The sequence below is a fragment of the Eptesicus fuscus genome, chromosome 23, assembly GCF_027574615.1.
Source record: "Eptesicus fuscus isolate TK198812 chromosome 23, DD_ASM_mEF_20220401, whole genome shotgun sequence".
Lineage (NCBI taxonomy): Eukaryota > Metazoa > Chordata > Mammalia > Chiroptera > Vespertilionidae > Eptesicus > Eptesicus fuscus.
In genome coordinates, this window is record NC_072495.1 from 8,341,106 (window position 1) to 8,357,642 (window position 16,537).

A 16,537-nucleotide genomic window follows, 5' to 3' on the forward strand; every position below is an offset into this window, starting at 1 on the left:
CGTTTCGCCGTCACCGCCCTAGGCCCCGGCCGCCCAGGACCTGTCCCCAGACAACGTCCAGTCTCGCCTTCCACCGCAGGAAAAAGGGGCGGGGGCGATGGCGAACCCTTCCCGGCGCACGTCCGCGGCTGCGGACACACACGGACGCCCGGACCAGCTGAGCTTCGTTTGCCCCAAGGCCCGCAGCGCCAAACCCGAGGGCAGGGAAACCGAACCGCGAAGAGGAAAGCCGGAGACGGGTTTCTTCCGATGCAACCGAGGCCCGGGGGGGAAAAAGCAATGAGTTCCGCTCGGGTCCGAGACCAGGAACCCCGCTGCACGAACTCAGCCACGTCTTCTCTCCCTTTCGCCGGGAAGCGAGTCCGGTTCCGAGTTCGACAAGCTTCGCCCACGGAGGCTGGTCAAAATACACATTGTTCCGGGCCCTTCCGTAGGGTCCAGGACAAAAAGACATTTCCTCACGCTGCCCTCTGCCTGAAGCCTTGCTCTCCCCCAAGGCAGTGGGAAATGCGCACGTGACACACCTTCTCCAAATCCTACACACCCACTCACACCCCACACACACGCGCGCGCGCACACACACACACACACACACACGAGCCCAGGATCAGTAAAGTTGTGTTTTCACCAAGCTGCGGAGAAGTCGCCAAGCCACGCTACGAATTGTTCTCACGGAAGTCACTCCCCAAGCCAAGCCCCAGGTGCGGGTAGACCCGGAGAGTAGGTTTAAGAAATGAGCCCCCCACGCAAGGAAGACTCTCCCTCTGGCCGTCTGCGAACATGTTGGGAGGGAAGAAAGAGTATTCTTGCAAACCCCGGAAAGCTTAGGGCCTCCACACAGCCTCAGGGCGCAGGGACGTGGCCACGAACCAACCAGCTGGGAGACCCCAGCCCAGCCCAGCCGCTGCGGACTGACTGGCATTCGCCTCCAAAATAAATAAGATACTTAACCACCGTCCCTCCTCCTCCCCCACCCCCCCCCAAAAAAAAAAAATCTCTGGAATTTTTTTTTTTTTTTCAGTGTAGCCTTCTGCCCTTCCCCTCCGCCTCCCCCAAGAAACCTGGAGGAGAAAGGCCACCGCGCGCGTTGGGCAGCTCAAAGGAGTTTTTGAGAAAGCGCGATCCCCGCTGTGGTCCCCGCGGAGCAGAAGGCGCGCGGCGGGGTAAACATACTCGCCTCGGGTGGAAGGAGCTGGGGGTCGCCTTCCCTGGGCCCCTCCCCCCTCCCGGGGTCCGCGGCGGTGGGCGCCTGGGGGAGTGGGCGGGGCCCCTAGCCCGCTGGGCGCTTGTTCAGCCAGGCTGCAGTGTAAACCCCGGCTTTCCAACGCAGATTTCCCTTTTAACACCTTCTAAACAAAGGCTAATGAGGCCACTGCATTACTTTATCAACACACAATCATTAGCAGCCGAGAATTACACGCGCAAGCGCGCGCGCGCGCACACACACACACACACACACACGCGCGCGCGCGCGCGCACACACACAGGCTGCCAAAGTCAGGCGAATTCTAAAGGAACCCACATTAGGCTAACAAAAAGGAGGTGGGATGTGGAAGGGCGGGGACAGGAGGTGGTAAAGAATGGAAAGGAGAGAGAAACGCTATTGAGACTGAAAAAAAGAGACCGAGAGAAAAGAAAGGAAGGGAAAACAAGATACAGACTGAAACGCAGACTAGCTGGTTGGAGACCAGGTAACTAGAACGTATGGGGGGGAGGCTTCATTTGGAGGTTAGGGTTCCTGGAAAAGCTGTCCCCGTGTGGGCTCCTATGATGGAGCAGGGTTGCAGGCATGTTCTCAGAAGCAGCTCCAGGGATGGCCCCTCAAATACACTCAGGGGGGCCACAGGGGCTGGGACCACAGCCGCGCCCCCCCCCCCTCCACACACACAGCAAGGCCTGCTCCCTGACAATGAAGAGCTGGGCCCGCCTCCAGGCCCAGCACGGGAAGACGAGGAGCGTCACAGCGGTTCTGGGCTCACAGCCCCTGGTCTGGCTGCCTGGGACCTGTGCTTCGCTGGGCAGTCGGGCAGGCAGCCCGCGGCTCTGCCCTGAGAACCCCTCTCTGAATAAAGGCGTCGGCGGCATTTCCCTCACTCGTTGGAGGACTGTCTTGCACCTCTGCTTCAATCCTCCCGGGCTCCCTCTAGCCCCAGGGGTCAGCCCCAGCCTGCACCCTCCCAGCCCCGGGTTGCAGCATCGGAATGTGGCCTGCGGGACGGGGCGGGCAGCTGCCGGTGGGGCCTCTGAGCGGTGCATTCCTGGAGAGGGGCTTGCAGGACAGAGAGAGGGGGCGCCTGCACTGCCTCACCCCGCCACCGGTCCCTAAACTGGCAAGCACTCGCAGAGAACTACTCACTTTGGGGCTGGATCTCCCCAACGGGGAGGCTCCGTTCAGCCCTGCCCTCCTCGCCTGCTCCCTCTCGGAGATGCTGGTCCAGGTGGCTCCTAGAGCTGCCAAGCAGACTCCCACCAGCCCTGACAACTGGCCTGTGTAAGGCTGACCACAGCCTTCTGGCCCCCCATTCCTGTCCCGAAGCCACCTGGCTCAGACAGTGTCCTCGGGCCCCTGCCCACTCACACCCCGCAGAACTTTAAAGCCCCAACCCAGATATTGGACTGGAGTGGAGTTTGGATTCAGAGTCCCCCTTCCCGGCACTTAGAGGGGAACTTGGGGAGGGGGTAAGCTTTGCCATTGTTGAATGGAGAGATAGATGGGAGGAAGGAAGAAAGGAAGTGAGGGATTCCCTGCCTATTTGATTAAACGTCCCAGGTCGGGTCTGCCCTGCCAACGAGACCCTTAATTAAGCAGTGCATAATTCAACTGACAGGAAGGCCCCGCGCCCCGCAGAGATGTCCTACAAACCAAGCAGTCCACAACAGAGCGCCAGGGGACACGCCTTCCCGAATCTAAGACCATGGGGTTCTGCCTAGGCCCTGACCCTCTTGGGGACGCCCAAGCCCGGACACTCTCCCTGCCTGGACTCAGGGCTGCCCCCAGCTGGCCACCCCCTCGGGGATTCCGGACGCTCATCCACCCTCACTCCACTGCCATCCCCCACCCCCGGCCCTGGCTGCTGCAGCAGCCCTGCGCGGAGGCTCTGGGCCTCGCCATCACGCCTCGCCGGCGTCTCCCAAGCCAGCCTGTGCGCACACACGGTCAGTAGTCGTCGGGCAAACCCGAACTCCCTGTGGCAGGGGCTGGGGACCGGGCCTGAGGGCTCGGTTCTCCGGGTCTCGCCGGATGGCGCCAAAGCAGCCGCTCTTCTCGGGCCTCGGGGCGGCAGCTCCACGCCCGCTCCGGCGGCTCCGAGGCCGAGTCCTCCGGCGGCGGGCAGGGCGCGGCGGCTCGGCGGGACGCTGAGTGTGTGTGCGCGGCGCGGCCTATATTTACACCCCAAACAAAATAATTACACTTTTGTCGGAGGGAGAAAGCCAGTGATTAGGCGCGGGCTCTTTGCGGCAAAACAGTTTCTCAGTGGTACACCAGTATAATTTTTCACGGCTGGCTGAAATCAAAGAGGGGAGGTAATGAATCCGGCGAGCAATTTAAATTTACAATTTGTAACGCCGCCGCCGCCGCGCAGACCCGGCCGAGAGCGCAGCTCAGAGGCGCTCGCTGCGTTTGTTTAATGTTAAAGCCGCGGTAGCTCTTGGGGGGTGGGGAGGGAGGGGTTGCAGAGTGTGCGTGTTGGGGAGGGGGGGGCGGTAATGGTCGAAGTCGGTATTGGACCGGCTGAGCCGCCCAAGATAACGCGGGAGAAGAGGACGCGGGGCGCGCTTCCTGGGTGTCCCCCACAGTGCGCACGTTCCCCGAGAAAGCAGGCCACTCAGGGATGCCTTCGGAGGGGTGAAGAGAACTATTCTGACCGCCGGAAAAGCCCGCATTCCTGCCTGGCTGCAGCATCCCCGGGGCAGGAGATTTCCGGTGAGGAGCCGCGCTCCGGTGAAACGCTCTCTTCAACCTGCGGGAAGGTCAGCTCCAAACGCCCGCGCCAGTCCCCATCCCGGCCGCTGCCCAGGGCGCCGGGACGGAGAGCTCGGGCAAGCGCCCCCAAACCCCAGCTTAGCGCGCCTCGAAACTCCCACTCCTGGAAGGTGTGTGCCTCCTCGCCGGTAATTAATTGCCGAACTCGAGGGGGAATATGCAAACCGCACATTACTAACTCTACGGGGCTTAAGTGATTGGAAACAGATTATTATCTTGTTTGTCTTGTGTCTGTTTTACTTATCCCGCCACCGTCTGTCGAGTTGTAATGTTGATACTCTTTACTCTAGGAGGAAGGTTTTTATATAGGAAATTCCATCAACATCTTGTATAAGTGACATTGTATCTCCATGCATTACCCTGTTAAGACACAAGCGGTTTATTAGTTACATATAGGAGGGGATTTCGCTGCCTGGTCGCCATCTGTTAGCGCTGTTAGGGCGGGATAATTCGTCTAATAGTTGGTCTGCCGGCGTTTTGTTTGAGGTGTTTTCTGTTTTTTTTTGTTTTCGATGCTGTGTGGAGGGCTGCCGAAGGACAGGCAGTCTCCCCTGCAGCTGGGCTGGGGCGATGGGGTGTCTGGATTGGGGCTGGGCTGTGCTGGGGACCCCGAGGTGACTCTAGGGGGGCTGTGACCTGGACAAGAGGGGTAAATTCAGCCACAGAAGTCCAGACCAGAACTTCTGGAAGAAGAGACCTCCCCTCAGACTACCGACATTCAGCCCAGGTGACTCACCACACCCAGGCTCTGGGAGCCCCAGGGCTGCTCCCTGAGACTGGCCCCCTGTTCCTGCCGCCCCCCTGGCCTGGCCCACAGCTGCTGGGACCTGCTGTGCGCTGGCACCTACGGCAGCCAGGAGGCGAGGACAGGTGGGTCTGTCTGTGATGGAGCCGGCACGCAGGCACTGAGCGCCTGAAGCGTGGACAAAGCCGGTGTTGGGAGGACCGGGCAGCCCTAGCTCGGTGGGGATGGGGCGAAGGTGGGCGAAGGTGTGCCTAGTCCAGAGGCCATCAGATGGGGGCTTCTAAGGACTGTATGTGTCCTCCCTCCGTCACCCCAAAATCTGTGCCGTGCAGGATGGGGATGGTTGATTGCAGCAATGAGTCAGGTGCTGGATTGGGACGCCCAGCAGAGAGGCAGAGGGAGGAGAATAAAAACAAGAGAGAGAAATAGAGAAACAAAGTGATGGAGACAGAGGGAAAGGGAAACAGGACAAGAACAGAGGCTGAACACAGAAGAAAGGAAAACAGATGTGCGAGAGCGAGGAAACCCGGTGAGACAAAGACAGAGTAGACAGGGCAGTTTGCCCCCACGCGAGCCTGGGTGCCTCTCCTCCCCTCTCCTCTCCTCTCCTCTCCTCTCCTCTCCTCTCCTCTCCTCCCTTCCCCTCTCCTCTCCTCTCCTCTTCTCTCCTCTCCTCTCCTCCCCTCTCCTCTTCTCTCCTCTCCTCCCCTCTCCTTTCCTCTCTTCCCCTCTCCTCTCTTTTCCTCTCCACCCCTCTCCTCTCCATTCTTTTTTCTCTCAAGGATCTTTCGTGCCCCAGGAGGCAAGGCCAGCCACCGCTGGAAACTGTGGCCCCTGGAGCCCTACCCCTGGGCCTGGGTGAGCCTGGCCGAGGCCGCTGTGCTGTGTAGACACCTGTCTGTCAGCCAGGGCGGGTGGGAGAACAGCACCATCAGGCAGAGCTGCCCATTTGGGGGCCTCCTTTTCAAAGACGTGTTTTGTGGGTCAATACCCCACCCGGTGACCAGCATCTGTCCCTCCCTGTCCCCAGCCCGATTCCCTCCCCTGGAGCCTGGGGACCGTGCTAAGCCTGGACAGGCACTGCCCCAACACAGGCACCCACACATCCTGCCCCCTCTACATCCACAAAGGTAAAATGCTGTTAGGAGCACACACACAAATATGCCCCCCCAAAACCTACAGGAGTTTCATAAACAAAAACTACTACATGAGCAAGTACTCACACCTGTGATACACATAGTGAGGGGCACACAACACAGACCCACACAATTCTGCTCTTACACACACCCCGTCTGGACTCACAAACACACACACACACACACACACACACACTCACACAATTCTGCTCTTACACACACCCCGTCCGGACTCACAAACACACACACACACCCCGTCCGGACTCAGTCACACACGCGCAAACACACACACACACACTCAGATTTTAAAAGTCCTTTTTCACGTTGACATTAGCACACATGTACACAAATAATCTTACACAAATGCACACTCACATGCAAACACCCTCACATTCGCGTGGCCGCAAGTAAGCGTCTAGACACATACACGGGCCAAAAAACCAAGAGTGCACAGAATAACACACAACATTAGCATAACCACACACAACAATAAACACAGAATACACACACCAAACTGTACCCACATGACGGATTACTGACTATAGGCAGGTAAAAATGCCATTCTCAAAATACACACTGACGAACTGGGTAAACTGCCCTAACACACTGCCAAGTCCCGTCTTAGCGCAAACGCAACCCCCGGGGTTCCAGCGCCTGGGCCCAGGCCTCGCCTTCCCTGCCAGCCGCAGCCGCTTTCCAGACGGGGATGGAAAATCCCGGCCGCCCTCCGGCCTCCCTCAATCGGAACGCCCTTCCCCGAGTTGACCCCTTGGAAAACAAGGCTTGATCCCTCCCTCTTTGCCCCAGACCCACACCAACACCCCTCTCCACACACACACACACACACACACACACACACACACACACACCGGGACGCTTGGCGCCCTCACAGAGCCGCTTGGCGCCCTCACAGAGCCGCTCGTCCTGCGTCCTTTGAGACAGAACTTGCACACCCATCTCGCAGGCCCCGCGTGTGCAAGCAGCGTCCGCCCCATCGCTAGCGATCCCCGCTTTGGCGGTGTGGTGCCCTACCGGCTGGACCGAGATCTTGAAGGTGCGACGAGGAAAGGAGAGACCGCAGCCACCTCTGAGCTGGCTCCAGGAAGACCCCTCGCCCTGACCTTCTCCTCCCCACATCTCTGCTGGAGCTCCGTGGGCGTGGAGCTCAGGCCTGAAATTCAGAGGTGCTGACCAGGCCGGACAACACGCCTCCCCTCCACCACAACCTGAACCTGGGCCTGTTTGGGGGGAAATACGCAAACTCAAAGGCCTCCATTCATATTCTCATTCTCTCTCTCTCTCTCTCTCTCTCTCTCTCCTCTCCCCTCCCTCCCTCCCAACCCCCAAAGACCACCTGGGCCTTAGCCCCTTGTTTGACAAAAGAAGCCGGCCAGGCGCTGAGAGCCCGGTGAGCTGCGCTGTAGCAGCTCCCAGGCGCAGACCCCGGGAAGCGCCCGGCAGAGGGATTCCAATCTGGGCGGCTGGACTGGGAAAGAGAAGGCGGATTAGAGCGTGCTCCAACCCCGGGCAACTTCTGCAAGTTCCAGGGATGGCGAGGGGGGGGCAGAGGTCCCTTCCCCCACTAGGCCCAGGAATCCCGGCCCCCAAATATTTGTGAGGAGAGAGGAAGAGAGAAGCAGTTTCAGATCGCGCGCGCCCCCCCCTCCCCGCCCCCAGCCCCCAACTGTAAGGTAAATACTTACTTCGCCTCCGAACCAGGTACAAGCTAATACTCAACAATACTGATGCCTTGTTTTTTTTGCTCTGTCCGGACCGCAACGCTGTAGCCAATTTAGATATGCTATAAATTTAAGAGGTTGCCATGGCCACCGCGCACCCATTGGCCGGCGGGCCCCCTACGTGCCGCGCCACGTCACCAAATCTGAATAAGGATGCGCGAATTAGGCGGCGGCCAGACAAAGATGAGGATCGGGACCGCTTGAAAGTGGGGGAAAGTGCCGGCGCCTCCGCCACCCGGGAAAGCCGCTCCGCAGCGCCGAGGCCAGCAGCTACCCGAGACACCTGGCGGAGCTCGGAACCAGCGCCGGGGCGCGCGGCCCCGGGCATGAGGCTGTGACCGCCACCGCTCCCCACCCCACCCCGGGCGGCCCGGCGCCAGGCCAGCGATCACCCAAGGACTTGACCGGCTGAGTCTTGGTCCGGACCGGACTCGCCCCGGCAGCGGCCGAGAGGAGAGGCGGAGCGCAGCTGCGGGGCCGGGGTGGGGGCCCGAGGGCCGGGGGCCCAGAGGGAGGGCGAGGCGGCCCGAGCCGCCCGGGGGCGCGGGGCTATGATGGTGCACTGTGCCGGCTGCGAGCGGCCCATCCTCGACCGCTTCCTGCTGAACGTGCTGGACCGCGCGTGGCACATCAAATGCGTTCAGTGCTGCGAGTGCAAGACCAACCTCTCGGAGAAGTGCTTCTCGCGCGAGGGCAAGCTCTACTGCAAGAATGACTTCTTCAGGTGAGAGGCCCGCGGGGGCGCCGGGGAAGGGGAGGCCGCCTCCTCCCGGGCTCTGCAGCTTCCAAGGGGCCGGCCACCGCTCTCCCCTGTCCTTGGCCAAGGAAAGGGCCGGAGCCCGGGCGGAGCAAAACGGAAGCTGCCTCGCGGTGGCTCCTCCCGGCCGGCCGGCCGGCTTGGACTGGAGGTTCCCTGGGGGAGGAAGCTCTGACAACTTACTCCCGCCCGTCCCTACCCCTTCCAGCGGCTGCAATTCCAGGGTGGGAGCGTCAAGCCTGACTCTGAGAGAGGAGGGATTTTTGCAAAGTTAGGGGTGGCTGGAGGCTTCTCCCACCAGACGGACTGCATTTGCCAAGAGGCTGTCCTCCGCGGGCTCGCAGCCGCCCCAGGGCCCTCCTGGACAAACCCCACTTCCCAGCGCCCCGGGGCTCCGCCAAGAGGGTTCCCTCTGATGTTCGGGGAAGGGACCCTTTCCCTCCTCATCCCCTCACCCCAACTCCGTAAATATTTCCTCCCGTGTTGAAAAGTACCCAAGAAATCCAAGCTGAGAATCAGGACCTCTGGGGTCTAGCCCGGGCCATGCCACCTCCCCTTGCTGCCCACAGAGGCCCTCGGGGCAGGCTAGGGATGATCACTGCTCTGGGCCTCAGTTTCCCCAGCTGGGAAATGCCCAGGGGTGGCCTGGAAGGCTGTGGGGTTTGCAGCAGCTCAGCCCTGCCTGCTTGGACCCGCACTGGAGAGCGGCTTTGTGAGTGCAAATTCCGGAATTCCGGCGCCCAGGGAAGGGGGCGTGATGAACACGGAGGAGCGAGCCTGCCCCGGCCCCAGCTGCTCGGCCTGGGGAATCTGAACGGGAGAGAATGTCAGCCTCGCCTTTACACGTGTAAACTCCCGGCCTGGAGAGCCGAGGCCCTAATGTGGCGAGGCTTGCAAGGCGCCTAATGATTTTTGATAAGGTGCATATGGCCAATTACGCGGCCGGATAAGGCCACAAGTGACTTATGGCTTCTAATGCCCCCACTACATCAACGTCACCCAAATTCGCTGTTTAGAGACCTGGGTGTGAGCAGATGTGGGGCCCAAGTCCTGGCCCTCTCCCTCCCCAGGCCGCACCTCTCCCACTCGGAGGAGGCCGGCCTTCTCCCCGGGCTCAAGAAAAGGATTTAGACCAGGAACTCGGGCACTGGGGGGTGGAGGGGGGGAGTTTGAGCAACCCCCATGCTGGCCAGGTAGGTGTTGGATTGCCTTCATTTCCCCGCTGCCTGCCAGGGCCAGAGATGTTGGGGGGCTGGAGACTCAGTCCCTGCTTCTTGGGGGCCACTGGTCCCCCAGGCTCCTGACGAGCTGTGCTGCATCCCGCAGTGGGCACTGGGAAGCCCCAGGCGCTGGCGGTGCTGGGAATGGGCAGAAGGCTCCCTCCTCTCCGCCTGGGTCCTGCTCAGGAGAAGGGCTCCCCGCCAATGGCTAGCTCCCGCCAGCCAGGCCAAAGGGTCCAGGAGGCACAGCCAAGAAGGGGTCCAAACCCTGCCTGCCTGGCTCAAACGCCTTCCCAGCCTGGAGAGGAGAGTTTGCCTAGAGCATCCCAGGTGGATGTGGGGGTACAGGGAGCAGCTTGGGGTGCTCTGGGCCTTCTGCTTGGCTGAAGGCTGTGCCCATTGCTCTAAGCCCAGTGGAGTCCAAATAAACCTGAACGAGACATGGCGGTCCCAGTCCCAAGAGCAGCCGGGGACATTGGTCTCCTTGTGCTCAGACAGAGAGCACAGCGGTGGGGTCTCCTCGGACGGGGACGGAATGGAGCTTCTCAGAAGCCAGGGGAGGGCGGGAAGAGGTCGGGGCTGGCGAGGACGGGGCATCAGGCTGCCGGTGACGGGCTGTGCTGTGTCCGCAGGCGCTTTGGCACTAAGTGTGCTGGCTGCGCGCAAGGCATCTCGCCCAGCGACCTGGTGCGCAAGGCCCGCAGCAAAGTCTTCCACCTCAACTGCTTCACCTGCATGGTGTGCAACAAGCAGCTGTCCACGGGCGAGGAGCTCTACGTCATCGACGAGAACAAGTTCGTGTGCAAGGACGACTACCTGAGCTCATCCAGCCTCAAGGAGGGCAGCCTCAACTCAGGTAGGGGCCGCGCTCCTCCGCCAGCCCGGCCCGCCCGCTCTGCGCTGCTCCCTGGTGCTTCCGGCCCGCGCGGAGCCCTCCGCTCCCGGCCACCCAGCAGGCAGCTCTGGGGAGGCGGCCGGGCGCCGGGGAAGCCAGGCCGACTGGACACCAGCCCTGTCCCTGCCCGCCTCCAATTCGGGAGCCTTTTCCCAGGCGCCACCTTCCCCATCTGGAGCTGCGCCGTTCCCTTCCGCTTCCTTCGAGCTCCTGCTCACTTCTCCCCGCACCGGGAGGACTCTAACCGGAAGGCGAGGAGGGAGCGGGGAGCTGAGATGGGAGGCCCCGAGCGCACCTGGACCCTCCTCCAGACCCCTCTCCGGAGCGCGGGCCTCCCCCGCACCCAGCAATAGGCGGAAAGTGCTGAGAAGGCTGGCGAGGGGCCCCCCAAAGGCCCAGCCCCACCTGGACGGAGTGGGCGGGCCCGGGCCTGGGGGAGGGGCTGTCGCAGGGTTTGGGAGCGAACCCCGCGGGGCCGGCGGTGGCCTCAGCCGGCTGGAACCGGCTCCCGATTGTGGCGGCCTCGGCCGCCGCTCACGCTGCTGTCCCCTTCGCACTCCCTCCGCCGCAGTGTCATCCTGTACGGACCGCAGTTTGTCCCCGGACCTCCAGGACCCGCTCCAGGACGACCCCAAGGAGACGGACAACTCGACGTCGTCGGACAAGGAGACGGCCAACAACGAGAACGAGGAGCAGAACTCGGGCACCAAGCGGCGCGGCCCGCGCACCACCATCAAAGCCAAGCAGCTGGAGACGCTCAAGGCCGCCTTCGCCGCCACGCCCAAGCCCACGCGCCACATCCGGGAGCAGCTGGCGCAGGAGACCGGCCTCAACATGCGTGTCATCCAGGTGCGGCCCGGCCCGGGTCACCTCCCCCCTCCCCGTGCCCAGCCCGCGGCGCCCTGGAGCTGGGAGGCTCGGAGGAGCCTCGCGCCCCGCTCCGCGCCGGGCTCCGGTCTAGCGGCCAGCGGTGCGCTGCGGGCCGGGCCCGCGGGTCAAACCCGCAGCCAGAGTCACTAGTCACCTCACCTCTGAGCCCCGCCCCTCCCTTCTAGGAGGGTGTTAAGCCTCGCTGGGGGACAGACCCCTCCCTTCCTCTCCCCTACCGAGCAGAGGAGGGGGCGACGTCCCTCACGGGCCTCCTCCCTGCGCCCAGGCCGGGGCAGGCAGACAGACCGACGGCCAGAGTCCGGCTGGGAAGCCAGGGGCCCAGACCAGAGCCAGGCCGGGCGGGAGGCCTTTATGAAGCCGTCAGGCCGCGGGCGGGCGAGGACGGGAAGCCCGAGTCTTTATGAGTCGCCCCAAGGGTCCGCCAAATCCTTCACCCTTGGCTGGTTCACCGAGGCCCCTCTCCACCCCTCCGGCCTAATCCGGCTCCCCCCACCCCCACCCCCGCCTCAGGGCAGTCTTGGAGGCAGGAGGCGCTAGGACCCAGCAGGGGCGGCCCCGGGCCGGGAGAGGATACCCGCCACCCAGCTCACTGCCCCCTCCTCTGTCCCAGGTGTGGTTCCAGAACCGACGGTCCAAAGAACGCAGGATGAAACAGCTAAGCGCACTGGGCGCCCGGAGACACGCCTTCTTTCGGAGTCCGAGGCGCATGCGTCCACTGGGGGGCCGCTTGGACGAGTCTGAAATGTTGGGGTCCACTCCATACACCTACTATGGAGGTAAGAGACCCCTGAGAGCTTTGCCCTGCACCAGAGGCTGAGCTCAGGGCCGATACTACAGCTCTGGGCTGCACCAGGGAGCCCCTCCCCCCAACTTCTATCACCAGGACCATAACGGACACCCTTTACCAGACACACATCAACACATACACACTCACCCCCAGGTACTTCCTGGATGCGAAATCAGGCACACGGCTCACTCACCCGTACGGCAGTACGCACAGATCGACAGACCAGACCAGCTCGCCACACACCCACACGGGACACACTCCCTCTCACACACACTGGAGTTCAGAGACCTCGGGGACACATGACTACACACAGTATACCCCACCCCAGACACACTCACTGACAGACACACCCGGGAAATCCCCCGGCTCACACACGTCCACCAGCAGACCAAGCTGGACACTTACAAATCCACACGCACCCTGCCCCACCCGGACGCACAGCCTCCTTCCTGCCCTTGCCCGGAGCCTGGGGTACTTGGCACCTGCAGGAACTGGGGCACGAGGGCAGTGTGCTGGCCGTGGGGATGGAGGGATCAGGATTCATCCCGCAGCCTGCTCTCCAGCTCCCAATGTATTAACTGGGGTTCGGCAGCCCAGGGTCTGTGCACACAGCCTCTGGCACTGGTGGCCCAGATGCAGGCAGTTGCTCCGGGCAGGACCCCTGCATTTAGTGGCAGCTGGGGGCTCTGGGACTGGGCCAACCCAGGTATCGGCTCTCAGTCTTCGGGGCCTCGGGGCGAGTAGCGGGAGTTCGAGAAGAGCAGTTCCATGGCGGATGTTACCAGGCTCAGTGCTGGGTGAACTGGCCTCTTGGTCACCCCTCCTCTCCCTCCTTCCCTCCTTCCCTCCTCCATTCCGTTCTTTCTCTCCACCCCTCCGTTCCTGTACTTCCCTTGGAGACCCATCCCAGCGCCCCGCCCACGCTTTGGAGACTCCAGGGCATTTCAGCACACGCTTACCATCCTCCACTTCCCAAACCACCCCCCACCCCCCCGCTGTTCTGGAGTCTCTGAATTTGGGGAGCCCCCAGGAGCGCCTGTGCCTGATGGGTCTCCGCTCTGAGTGGCCCAGTATCACAGGCCTGCGGGGGGTTGGGGGGGGGGGCTAGTAGCTCAGTTTGGGGAGAGGCGACTCCTCTTAGAAAAGGGGGTTTGGTGGCAACAGAGGGCGAGAGCCAGGAGCCCAGCCACAGGCAGGCCCAGGAAAGAGGACACCTTTTCGGCACATCCTCAGGCCGGGGAGGTTAGACCTTCCCATCTGGCCAGGGTCCCCGGAAACTGTGGGCAGAATTCGTGGCTGTGCTTTTAGGGGAGAGATTGCGATGGCAGGGCCCAGGTTTTTGTTTTTTTTGGGGGGGGGGGCTGCAGACGCCCAGGACAGCCTGGATGGGGACCTCCCCACCTAACTTTGCCTCCGTCCGCACAAAACCTCGGCTGCGCTAGGAGGTGGCGGGGCGGAACCAGTCCGGAATGTTCCCTGCCTGGGTAATTAACCAAGGCTTCCCTGCCGCCTCCTTTAACCGCGCGTCTGCTGGCTGGGGTCGGGCCTGGACACCCGGGCCCCTCTTTTCGGGAATGGGGGTGCCGGACCCCCGAGCCCCAGAGAGGCAGCCCCGCCTAATCCGCGCTGGGAGATCCCGGCGGAGGCGGCGGCGGTGGCGGGCGAGAAAGGAGCGGGCGGCGGCGCCCCGTGGGAGCGCGGACAAAGCCCCAGCTGCGGCTTTTGTGCCCTTTTCAGACGGCGTTTGTTCCAATTACCGCCGGCCTGGCCGCCATATGGGCGGAGGCGGCGCGCACTCCGCGCGGGGCCGTGGCCCGCGCAGACCGGCCCGCTCGCAGCGGGGCCCCTGCCGGTCCCCATTCCTGTCCCTTAGGGACCCCAAATTCGCGCTTCCAACCTTTCGCTTCAGTTTCGGGGAGAATAGAATGAGTGCTTCCTTTAAAAAAAAGTAATTAGCGAGCGTTTTGGCTGTTGCCTAAACCATCTCCAAGCCTCGCCTCGCCTCCAGACACCTCCGCTTGGACTGATTTCAGGGTTTGGAGAGGGAAGGGGTGGCAGGGAGCATCCGGAACTCGCCGGGGACTGAGACCCCAAGACTGAGCAGGTGTGTGAGTTTGCTGAGGAGTCTCCGGCCCCTCAGCCCTGGTTTTCCCGCCGTACAAAGCGGGTTATTGTCACTAGGGCGGGGCTACAGGGCGCTCCCTTCGTGGGGTTCCACACCCCATTCCCTCAGGGGCTGGCCTGGGGGGTGGGAGCAGGCTCTGGAAGAATCTGGGGGAGGGGCTTTGAGACACTGCGTTGGGAATGGGCAGGCTTGTGACCTGGAGTCCCCGTGTCTCTTGACTGTGGGCAAAACGCACATGTGTGCCTTTTTCTGGAGAGAGAACCCAAAACTATCACCAGATTCTCAAAAGGGCTCACTGTTCCCAAATGCGTCGGACGCCGGTGTCCCGGCCGCCCTCCCGGGTTGAGCCTGGGGGCGCCCACGGGACTCCGGACACGACCCAGAGCGCGCGCGCGAGTCCTCCCCGTCTCCCGCGGCGCTGGGCTCGCTTTCTGGGTTCCAGGCGGGTGGGCGCGGGGCTGTCCTCCCGGAGGCGCAGAGCCGAAGGACAGGGCGCGGAGCCCGCCTTGCGCGTCCGCACCCAGGTTTCCCTCCCCGGGCCCAGCCCCCTGCCCCTCCGCGCTCCCTCCGACGCCCAGGTCCCGGCTCCTCCCGCCCGCTGTGCGCGCTGGTCTCTGCACCCCGCCCGGCTCCTCCCCGGCGCTCAGCCTCCGTCTCTGGCTTCCTCTCTGCCACTTCGCATCGCCTCTCGCCGTCTCGGGCGCTCTCTCTCCCGGACCTTCCGTCTTGTTCCTGGGTTTTTCACGTGCGCCTCGAACCACGGCCTCGCGTTTCCCTCCTAGACAGTCGGTCTCACTCGCCCTCCCATCTCTCGGCGCGCCCATCTCTCGGGGTCTCTGACTCGGGGACTCGCAGGCCCCTCTCCTGTCCCCTGCCACTCTGTCCGTCCTCTGCTGGCCTCGCACGGCCCCTGTCTCTCGCTCTCTGCGTATCTCCCACCAACTCCGAGCCCCTCTCCGCGGCCGCGCCTCGCCATCTGCCAGGGAACTTGGGGCTGAAGGCGCATCCCTCGCGCAGCCCTTCGCTGTCCGCGTCTCGGCGGCGGCACCTCTGTCGGTCTCTCCCTCTCGGCGTCTCCTTGTCTCTCTCCCCAACTGGACCCCTGGGTCCGCGTCCGCGCCGCTTTGGGCCGCCCTCTCCCTCGGTCTCCGCGGGCTTCTCCCCGGGCCAGTGTCGCGCGGCCCCCCGCCCCGTTCACGTCCTCCCCCGGCGCCCCCAAACACGCTCCCCCGCCTCTGGCCGTCGTCTCCCGGGTCCCCTAACCCGGGTCCCCGAGCCCCGCCCGCCCTCCCCCCTCTCACGGCCTGTCTCTCCCGCCCCCTCCGCAGACTACCAAGGCGACTACTACGCGCCCGGAGGCAACTACGACTTCTTCGCGCACGGCCCGCCCTCGCAGGCGCAGTCCCCCGCCGACTCCAGCTTCCTGGCCGCCTCGGGGCCCGGCTCGACGCCGCTGGGCGCGCTGGAGCCGCCGCTGGCCGGGCCGCACGCCGCCGACAACCCCAGGTTCACCGACATGATCTCGCACCCGGACACGCCGAGCCCCGAGCCGGGCCTGCCGGGCGCGCTGCACCCCCTGCCCGGCGAGGTGTTCAGCGGGGGGCCCAGCCCGCCCTTCCCCATGAGCGGCGCCAGCGGCTACAGCGGACCCCTGTCGCACCCCAACCCCGAGCTCAACGAGGCCGCCGTGTGGTAAGGCCGCCGGGACGGGCCGCCCCCCGGACGGACGGACGGACGCACGCAGCGTCCCCGAAACCAAAACGCCCCTGGAGGCTCCCTCAGGGGTTCTCTCCCGGGTCCGCATTCAACGCGCAGCTGCTGCTCGGCTGGGCGCGGAGGGGGAACGCCCCCGTCGCCACCCGCGGGCTCTCCGGGACCCCCGCCCCCGCCAGCGCTCTCCGGGCAGCCGCGAGCCATTTCTCGGGACCAAAGTCAGCCCCGCGGAGGGTCGGGAGGCCCGCGGCGCGCTCTAGACCCGGCCCCACCCCCACCCCCACCTCCGTGGACCCAGAGAGGGCTGAGGCCAAGGGGCGGAGGCGGGTCCCTCCCTCTGCAATCCGAGTGGCATTTTTTGTCATCTTATTTCTCACTCTGCTTTCCCCGTCTTTCAAACAAGATGATAAGGAAGGGGGAGAGATTGGAGGGAGAGAGAGGAAAGGGAGCAAAGTGAGGAAGAGGAGAGATGGATGGAGAGCGCGCCAGCCAGGGAGAGAAGATGGAGCGAGAAAGCGAGAAACGCGCTGGACGGGGGGCGTCG

General features: G+C 63.4%; 1 protein-coding gene across 1 annotated transcript; it reads left to right on the forward strand.

Annotated features, from left to right (window-relative positions):
• Window positions 1–8,156: 8,156 nt before the first annotated feature.
• Window positions 8,157–15,976, forward strand: LHX5 (LIM homeobox 5). The gene is made up of 5 exons (XM_008142746.3): window positions 8,157–8,329; window positions 10,215–10,438; window positions 11,049–11,326; window positions 11,979–12,144; window positions 15,609–15,976. Exons 1-5 carry the CDS (start codon window positions 8,157–8,159, stop codon window positions 15,974–15,976), a joined length of 1,209 nt encoding a protein of 402 aa, XP_008140968.1.
• Window positions 15,977–16,537: the final 561 nt, after the last annotated feature.